This window comes from Cataglyphis hispanica, chromosome 3 (genome assembly GCF_021464435.1).
Source record: "Cataglyphis hispanica isolate Lineage 1 chromosome 3, ULB_Chis1_1.0, whole genome shotgun sequence".
In the NCBI taxonomy this organism is placed as follows: Eukaryota; Metazoa; Arthropoda; class Insecta; order Hymenoptera; family Formicidae; genus Cataglyphis; species Cataglyphis hispanica.
Genome location: NC_065956.1, coordinates 386,154 through 397,005, shown reverse-complemented (window position 1 = coordinate 397,005; position 10,852 = coordinate 386,154). Strand labels below are relative to the sequence as shown.

The 10,852-nt window shown below is 31.3% G+C and overlaps 1 protein-coding gene across 1 annotated transcript; it reads left to right on the top strand.

Annotated features, from left to right (window-relative positions):
- The first annotated feature begins 1,896 nt into the window (after nt 1–1,896).
- On the top strand, nt 1,897–10,836 carry LOC126859518 (cytochrome P450 4g15). The gene is made up of 8 exons (XM_050610902.1): nt 1,897–1,955; nt 2,466–2,699; nt 3,883–4,080; nt 6,932–7,184; nt 9,008–9,236; nt 9,397–9,585; nt 9,661–9,898; nt 10,186–10,836. The coding sequence occupies exons 2-8, from the start codon at nt 2,471–2,473 to the stop codon at nt 10,548–10,550; spliced, it is 1,701 nt and encodes a 566-aa protein (XP_050466859.1). The 5' UTR covers nt 1,897–1,955; nt 2,466–2,470; the 3' UTR covers nt 10,551–10,836.
- Nucleotides 10,837–10,852: the final 16 nt, after the last annotated feature.

The following is a 10,852-nucleotide window of genomic DNA, read 5'->3' as shown; positions in this document are numbered from 1 at the left end:
CCAGTGTATTATACTAATCAAGAAATTTCAAATACATAAATATACGTACGAGCTAAAAGTATTTTTCTGTATGTAATTTTCCTCATATACGTACATTCTTTATATATGGTAATATTTATTATACATGATATGGAGAAAATTTTTATGAAGTGAAATAAAAATTCCCCCGATAACATGTCATCGATTATATCTTTATAAGAAAAATCATATGCACTTGGTTTATGACGCTTGTAAAAATGTCATTTATTACTTTTGTATTATGTATACGCAATATAACTGAAAATCATTTATGCAAGATACCACACGTGAAGGTCAACGAGCCATGACCTAGACGTCCGTCGATTGTCTAGTGAACAATATGTCTGCATTTTCGCTTTGAAAAAGTTCAAGCGAATAGATTATGCTTAAAAATATAGATTTAGAACAATTTTTATTTATTAATTTGCGATTATGTGACAGAGAGCGATTATGTGACAAATTATGTGGCAATATTAAATGAAAATATGAGCAATATTAATATTTGATAACAAATGTCATTTTGAAGAAAATAAATATTGTGGTATTATAATATAAATTTTCCAATAATAAAAATTAATCCTTACTATGTAGAATTATATCATTTTAATTATGCGCATAAAGTGCGTATAAAAAAAATTACATAACACTTTATTAATGATTGTAAAAATCTTATCTATAATGATACAATGCATACAATAATTATAAAAGGAAAGATTCACACAATAATTACTATCATTTCACATTAAATTTGCACTAAATTAATAAAAAGTGTACGGAAATTATTGTATTATGGAAATATAAAGTTAAAATCGTCAGTGATAGAGATATCACAAAACTGTATCTCTACCATTTTATAAAGAAATTATTCATCGAAAACACAACTCGCCAAAATTTTCTATATTTTTTTATTTTTTTTTTTTTTTTATATTTGGTTGCTATTTCTTTCTCTAACTTTTACTGAGAAAAAATCGAGTTACTTTGAATCAAGAATAAATTACTTGAATATAAAAAATACATAAATATAAAAACGAAAATATTTAGTGGCAAGTTTTAGCGAATAAATTTAAAAACATTTATTTTGTTTCTGAAATCCCTAAAGCGATGACGCAAATGACAATTTCTGTGACCAATTGAATTACGGTCTCTAATTTTTGCGTTTTACGTAAGTTTACGATCAAGCTCAAAGTTTAATTACTTAAAACAAATAAAGAATCGTTATTAGGTATAATTTATTCAATCTATCACCGAATTTTTATTTACAAACAACATTTACAACAACATTATAATATTTTTAAAAATTATTATTATTTGTTTTTCGTTTTCATTGTATATTTTATAGCGTCTTCGTTCTTCTTTATTATTAAGATATCAAATCTGCTATTATCATTTACAATTTATTATTATATTTGGATGATTCTCTTCTTGCATAATCTTTTATGTTTCGTGATTTATCGTCAATGAATATCTCTGTTATTATACGATTTTACATTCTGTAGAAGAGAATTCCGAAGTTGAGTTTGCAAAATATAATAGAAAATTATTATTTACAAAAATTATTATTTGCAAAAATAATAGAAAATTTTTATTTACAATATGCAATTATTTATCACGTTTATTAATATACACATTCTGTAACTTGCTTGATTTGGCCTTTCTTGTTTGAATTGAACTCATGCATTTTGTATTTAAATTTGCAATATATAACGTTGCCACGTGACTATAAAATACAATAAAAAAATGTAAAAAAATAAGAAATCTATTATTGATATGGATAGTAAAAAAAAGAAAGAGAGCAGTTAATTAATGTTGGAATTCAGCATCAGTGGTGGTGGTGGACGTTGAAAGCGCTGCTTATAAAGGACTGCGAAAAGACAAGCTGATCAGTTCAGTGCTAATGCATTGAAAAGACTCGATCGCGTATTTGTAAAAATATATAGGTGGGTGTTACATCGAGAACAATCCCCGATTCTCCTAAATTCCTTCATATTTACTGACATTGGATTAAAAAAAAATCTAGAAAATTTTTCATTTCCTTTTCGTGTCTGTGATAATATAGTGAAATGATATAATGCATTTATCAGTGTTTTGACAATATTTTGACATTAGCTTATTTACTGCAATTATAGATATTGCAAAAAAATATAAGGGATTGCAATAAATTTCTTTAAAGTTAAAAAAAATTTGGGCTCATTTTATACAGTTCTAGAAAAAATAAAATAATTTATTCAATCTGTGTTTCCAATTTATCTTAAAAATCTTTAAAAAATTATTGATATGTTTGTTAAAATTTATTATAAAAAATAATATAAAAAATTATACTTAAACTAAAATATTGTGACTAAACTAAAACTTGCGAATTTTGAATTTATCTTCTTTCGGAAAATGATATTTTTGTGTTTAGTTAATTAAATTCGGGAAAGCACAATCTGATCTGTGTTTTCTTTTAGAAATCATGTCGACAGCCGAGCCAGAAATGATAACTTCAGCGGTTTCAGCCGCTGCAACCGCTGGGTTATCGGCAAGTTCTGTTTTTCTCTCTCTCTTGATACCTGCCCTGGTCCTGTACTACATCTACTTCAGGATTTCCAACCGTCATTTGTACGAGCTAGGCAACAAGTTACCAGGCCCTGACGGCCTACCGATCCTTGGAAACGCATTGATGCTCAGAGGAAGTGCCGACAGTAAGTTCTTATACCTAAGAATATAATAATAAATATAATAAAAAATATAATAAATATAATAATAAATAAAATAAAATAATAAATATAATAAGAATATAATAATAAAACATATAACAAATAATTGATATCTGAATTCAATCAATTAATTCGATATATTGAACAGTATCCGCATTATATGAGTGCCTGGTCAAATCTTGAATCGATACTCTTTGCTACGTCGCTCGAAAATACGCGTTTAAATTATTTAAAAAAATTAATAAGTAACAAATAATATAATATTTACATCATACCCTTTGTATTAAATTTGTGCAAATACTTGCGCCAGCGTATTTTGTGTCTTTAAGGCTCGTTGCACTAATTTGTTATTTGACTTTCAGCTATAAACTTTAGACTATAAGTTAATAAGTTAATCAATAATTAAGTTAATTAAAAAAAGCCAAAAGTTTGAAGTCTGACTTACAGTCAAAATATAACATTGGTGCAACCGGGCTCAAGTGCTCAAAAGCTAAACAGATTTTTCTTTCAATTGTTTGACATTCGTAACATCATTTTATCATTCATCAATATTTAAATTTTATTTACTTAAGAATTGTCAATTACGACAAATTATTATCGAAAGAATAATTTTTTCATCTAAAGATGTATTTACAGAGATTACGAAAACGTAAAGTTATATAATATATTTCACCTTATATAAATAATTTACGATAAAGATATGTTCTTAAGTAAATAAATTTATTGCTTTAAATAAAAGCTCAGGTGATATCCACTCTATACATACTTCTTATCCGTTGTATATGATAAGAATTCGGATGATCTATTGATCTATGAATAATATTGATTTATTTTCCATGAAACAAAGAATCGTCTATTTGTATTATATTACTTTTCATTTATTGTCTTTCCCCGAGAAAACTTTACTTTTCATTATATTTACTTTCAGTAAGGATATAAGATCGCAAATAGCGCGAATATATTGTATTTTATCGAAACTTAATTTGAAAAAAATCGTACCATATATTTATTCCAATAACCACTAGAAACTAGATAAATAATTTGAACGATTATGCCATATCCGTTATGTTATTTATCGTTTGAATTAGATAAGCAAGCGGCTTTCGCATGCGGCAATGTACTCGTTTATGTAACTTCCGACCGATCACGCACCCTGTCTTTGTTACAGCCGTCTTTCGCACCATATATAGAAAATCTTTCGAATACGACCAGATCATCAGATTGTGGATGGGACCGAAGCTGATAGTCTTCCTGATGGATCCGCGCGACGTCGAGATCATTTTGTCCAGCCAGGTTTACATCGACAAATCCGTCGAATATAGGTACTTCGAGCCCTGGCTCGGCAACGGCCTCCTTATCTCCACCGGTGCGTATTAAATATATTAAATATATTAAATAACAATATAACGTATAACTTTCCGCTCTTTTGTCATTTCCAAAATGATTATAATATTAAGCGAAAAATTATGATAATGAATAGAACATTTTTATATTAATCTTTCGATGCAACATACATAGTTATCCATCGGCGCACACATTCCGCAATTAGTTTAAAGTAAATCATCAATTCCTCTCCGTTGAACGTATCAATATTTTTTTTTTTTTCATTATGAGCGCGTTACATAACTTCGCCAAAAAAAAATAAAGATGTTTTCATTAAATTGAAAATATATTTTATAATTTATAATTGAAAATAGATTTTTCAATATATTAAAATGATCTTTATATATTATTATTTAAAAAATATATAAATTTCTAGTGGAATAAACAGTCTCATAACGCAATTGTAAAACGAAATAATTAGTTACGGTTGGCAAATTACTTTTCCTACGGCTCGTGTCCAGTCAATCGTATAAGAAAATCTATGCCAAATGGTGAACAAGTTTACTTCTCTAACGCAATCTTTCCTCCACCACATTCTCTTAATCCACCATACCTCTTAAAAAATAGCCACATTATTCGAACTTAATTTACCTACTTTTTAGATAATTTTCAGATTAATCTAAAATACGTCGCCATTATAATAGACTTTGTCGTTTTTCTCATCTCCAACGCGTAATTTTAAATACGCTTACGAAAGGCGAGCAAGATTCGCTCTCCAGAGTGACGTTCTACGATATACCTCGGAGAAATGCGAAACAGATTTTCGCAGGGTGAAAACGAACAAAAAGAATGAGATGCAGCGGCGATCATCGACCTATGTAGCGTGTCGTTTTATCGCAACTTTCTCGACGCCGGGATGTCCTTTTTCTCGTTAACGAAACTCTCTCGATCTCGGCAAACACGTACGTAACAACGTAACGTCTAGTTTTTCTCGCGTGCATCGTCGTTGTTGTTATTGTCGTTTGGCTGTTATCAAAGGCGTCCGTACTGCTCGTGCACCTCCCCGTTGCTCCTTTTTTTTCCCCGATCAATTCGCGTTTCTGTAGCAACACCGCGTTTCAAAACGATTGCATAATGCATGTCGTGTCATTTTAGTAATTGCCATTACCCTCAATGGCATAATGGCATGTGGACAGTCGAGTTTCATAATTCGACGAAATAAGAGAAAGGGAGAGATAGAAAGATAGAGAGAATTGATGAATTAAGTTGATATTAAAATATAAGAAAATGTAAATTGATATTAATATCGTGGAATCCTATATAAATTCCTGATTTTTTTTAAAACATAAATATTTTAATATTTTATTTAGAATGTTTAAACTAACTTAAAAGAAAAGAAGAGGAAGACGAGAATCTTACTATTAGTAAAAAAATATAAAAAATAAAGTACACACATGCTTCCTTTTTTTTTATAAACTTTATGAATAATAAAAAAAAATATATGTATAATATAATATACAAAAAAAAGAGAAAAAAAGTTTATAATATATCTTTATATTTCGTGATATTTAAAAAAATTATTTTGATACTGCCAAACTTAATATTGTATGTTTCAAATCCCGTGATATATTTCATATATCACTGTCTTTGCACAAAAATAAAAATTTAGAAAAATTATAAAATTTTGAAATTGGCAAATCAATTTTCTGTTGCTTTTTTTTTACGTAATAACAAGCGAAACATCGACGTAACAGTAACGTACATGTTACAGTGACGTGATAATTCGAGACGTCAAATACAACAGTAAATAGTTATATAACTAGATGATCGTCAACTACCTTATTTTATTAAATCATCTTTAAATCGAAAAAGATTTTACATACATAATTAAATGTGTAATTATGGTTTAATCGACACTAAATTAAAAACTGCAAAAAAATAGATATTAAAACTTGAAAAATTAAAGGAATCTAGAATTCTCAAGCGACGAAGCAATAGAATTGAAGAGAAAAGAATAGAAAGGAAGAATCGTTCGATTAGCAGTGCATTGAATCCTTTAATCAAATATCATTCAGATTCAGCTCGAAAGAAGAATTGTTGATCGTGAAAAAGTCGCGGCGCCTATGCGCTCGTGTATATGTGCAATGTGCTACAATGCTACTCGCGAGACGATGCGGTTGTATTAGGATATTTCGCTCTCTCCCGAGCGGAGAAATGCAAAGAGGGAGAGTGAGCGTAATGCAATCAGTCCGCGGTAATTCGCGAGCGTTGGAACAGGAAGGAAACTTGTAGCACGCTCGCGGTGCTTTCTCTCCCTAACTCTCCGTCCTCCATTTATGCGTGCGCGCATCTCGCTCTTTCCACGGATCGTTGCAACAGTACTGCACAATTCCTGTCCGCTCTCCTTATATGTGCACTCATATTGCGATATATTATCTTGCCTTCCTTCCCCCTCCCCCCCTCCTCCCTTCCTCCACCCTCCTCCCCACGCTCTCTCACTATCCCTTTTTCAATCTTCTTCCTACTTCCGCGTGTTTGGTAGAAAGTGTTCTACATGAATACGCGAAATCGGTAAGCATGCCGCGACTGTGAAAAAATAAATAAATTAAGACGAATGCAGGAGGAATTTTAATTATTTAATTGTTTAAAATCTAATTTTCAAAATCAAGATTCGATTTTAAACGGTACACAGGTTTTCCACCACCATTATTTACTTCCATATTTATTTACCGATATAATGAAATTCTGAAAGGCCCGTCATCTCGCAGAGATAACGAGATTGTAAAATAAATTTGTAGAAAAAAATCCTTTTAATTCGATTATAGCGGGAGAATTATTTATATTAGCTCTCACAACAAATGGTAGATGAGCGAGAATCTATAAACTGTTTCAAGGTTCAAAATGGCGTGCTCATCGCAAACTGATCGCGCCGACATTCCACTTGAACGTGCTGAAAAGCTTCATCGATCTTTTCAATGCCAATTCGCGCGCCGTCGTGGAGAAGTTGCGTAAGGAGGGCGACAATGAATTCGACATTCATGACTACATGTCCGAATGCACCGTCGAGATCCTTCTCGAGACTGCTATGGGTGTCTCTAAGTCCACGCAGGACCAAAGCGGCTTGGAATACGCTCTCGCCGTGATGAAGTAAGTAGTCTGAAAAAAATCTGATGAAAATTATATAGAGCCTTTCATTTGGATTTCAGAGTTGCTTTTTTAGCCAAAAGATTTTAAATCCTTTTATAAAATAGAGTCCTGGATTATAGGATTCTATTATATAATTGGTATGAAATGCTCAGAAAATTGGCCGCTAATCGCGGTTGCATTGTCATTGCGTTATTCTGAATGTGATTGGTTGTGTGGAAGTTAAATAAATCACAAGGACAAATATTTGGCAAAATTGCAATCGATTTAAGAAAAGATATTTTTAATCATGGGCTTTGCGTTGCATTTTCACGATTTATGATTCTTGGGAATTAATGAAAATTTATTTTGGACAAGAGAGACAAAATGGATTGGTTAAAAATTATGTATACAGAAATGTTATTAAAGCGATAAATCACAATTCAATATTTTAAATGGAAATTATAGTAATTATAGCATCACGCACATATGTCTCTCTTAAGAGCATGTACCACGCGCAAATATGAAAATTGAATTGATACTTTCCCGGCAAAACCAAGTTTTTATTAATTTTGGAAATGTAACAAAGATTTTTTTCATAAATGATTGATTAAAAAAATTCTTAGATGTTTTTTGAATTATTAGATATAATTTTGAAGCATGGTTATTTTTGATGATATAGTTAATAAATTCGTTTTTAAGATATAAAACGTTAAATATGAGTAATAAATAAGTTACATAACCATTTTAAGAATGTACCCTTTATATTTAATATAGCGGGTACAATCTTAAGATGGTTATGCAACTTGTTTATTACAATATATAAAAATGAAAGTGATCCGTGAAATGTAAGTTAATCCGAACATTTACTTTTATTTAAATTGCAGAAAATTTTTCAGATATTATCAAATATAATTGCGTATTTTGTATTTATCATAATTTATTTATCAATCGGTTATATGTTTATTATATTGTGAGATGTTCTTGACATCAAAGTTTTATGTATATGGAAAACTGTTTTAAATGCAGACATATCTTTAATACAGTACAATGTAATTCTCTTGCATGCAAACTTACTACATAAATGAATTATATAAATTTATCGTATAATAAATATGCAATGTATTTAATAATCTGTGGAAAATTTCCGCTAGTTTTTTTCTATTCATATATAGAGAATATTTTGATTAAACATTGATTAGATAAAATCTTTGTTTTGTAACATTAAAATTGATGAATTGTGATTGAATGTTCTTATTAAATTCTTAAAAATGAATATTGTCCAAATATTATCGAAACGTTATTAAGAAACTAATTGCTTCTTACTTTTCATGTATTGTTTCCTTTAGTTCTGCGATCTAATATTACTAAAAATAGAATATAACACAAAATATTCTAATTCATTTATAAATATTAAAAATTATAAGAACGGTTTTATCTAAAAGAAATTTATCTATAAAAGAATCTTGAATTTATTTATATAAATTATTTTCATTATAAGACATTGAATTGTCAAGCTGTACAAACTGTCAAAATATGCAAGCTCCACAATGACATAATTGATAAGGATATTTGCTTTTGTTAATGTTATGATTAATAGATCACAATATATAAATCTTCAATTTTACAATTGTGTAAAAATTATATGCAGTAATATTAATAAATAAAAAGTAAAAATGGCGCACGAAAAGCGTGCGCGGTAATTTAGTTTATAAAAAATGACATTATAAATGTATCACGCGTATTATGAATTTCTATGGAATAAAGCTTTTATACAGATATTGAAGTCTTTTCATATGAAAGCAAAAGCATAATTAAAAACGCGAATATCATCTTGTTATTTTTAGAATGTCGAACATTCTACATATGCGCCATATGAAATTCTGGCTCAGAGCTGACTGGCTGTTCAATCTCACGAGATATGGAAAAGATCAAATTCGTTTATTGGAGATCATCCACGGGCTCACGAAGAAAGTCATCGCGCGTAAGAAGCAAGAATACAAGAGCGGTAAACGCAATATCATCGATGTCTCTGCACAAAATGGCGGTGTCAAAAATGGCAATGTTCAAGATAAAGTAATTATCAATTTTTTTCGCAACACATGTGTGTGCGTGCGTGTTTACTTTGATATAATTCCAGATAAAAAAGTTGTTAATTTTTTCGAAAATAATTTTCAAAACAAAAAGTGACACTGAGCGATGCAAATCATTATTTATGTTACACATACTTTTTTAGGACGCTTCTGTGGAGGGTCTGTCCTTTGGACAAGCGGCTGGTCTGAAAGATGATCTTGATGTGGAAGAAAATGACGTTGGCGGGAAGAAGAGACAAGCTTTTCTCGATCTGCTGATGGAAGCTGGTCAGAAGGGTTCTGTTCTCACGGAAACCGAGGTCAAGGAGCAAGTTGACACTATCATGTTTGAAGCAAGTATCACAGAATTTTTAATTACGGATTTCAAAAGGATTTCATACACATTAATGGTGCCATTTTTTTCTCAGGGACACGATACGACCGCGGCTGCATCTAGCTTCTTCTTATCAGTGATGGGTTGCCATCCAGACATTCAAGAGAAAGTTATTCAAGAACTTGACGAAATCTTCGGCGACAGCGACAGACCCGTGACATTCCAGGATACGTTGGAAATGAAATATCTCGAGCGATGTCTCATGGAGACTCTTCGCCTGTATCCACCCGTGCCACTTATCGCTCGTACAATCAATACCGACTTGAAACTTGGTCAGTTTTTTAGAAACTTAAAGTTATTAATAGCTTTGAAACAAATCAAATCTGGCAAATCGATAAGATTGTTACGAACAAGTCCACAATTTGCAATATATTAAAAAATTAAACTAATTGAATTAGTTATTAATTAGATTTTTGGAAAGACAAATATTTATAAGAAAGTTGTGAAAATTGCATAGATATTTGTGGAACATACAAACTATATACAAAAAGTCGTTCATTCATCAGCATTTTTAATCATAAAGCTCGACAATATATCCATTTCGAATATTGATTTCCAGCATCGGGAGACTACACGGTCCCAGGCGGATGCACAGTTGTGGTGACGACCTTTAAGATGCACCGACAGCCGCATATCTATCCGAACCCGGAAGTTTTCGATCCCGACAATTTCTTACCCGAGAAGACCGCCAATCGACATTACTATGCCTTTGTACCGTTCTCTGCCGGACCGCGTTCTTGCGTGGGTCGTAAATACGCTATGCTCAAGCTGAAGATCATTCTGTCCACAGTCTTGAGGAATTTCCGTGTCAAGTCAGACATCAAAGAATCTGACTTCCGGCTTCAGGCCGATATCATTCTCAAGCGAGCCGAGGGCTTTAAGATCAGAATGGAACCGAGGAAACCAGCGGCCGCCACCGCTTAAAGAGCGTTTTCGCTTGCGTAGTTAATGGTAGAAAGTAGCAGTATAATGAGAAGAGGCGGAGTTTGCGAATTTCGATTAAAGAGAAGAACGCATTCAAAAAGACGCAAAAAAAGAAAAAAAAAAATCCGCATCTCGCATGTGTAGATTGCGTGCGCAAATTGCATATATGTATATATGAACATGCATGTATATTATTGATCTGTGGTCGTTAACCGTTATGACATTTATCGCTTTTGAGTTTTGATATTTATCTCTCGCAATAAAATGCAGTGTACGCGCTACGAAATCTGAATTCTTTGACA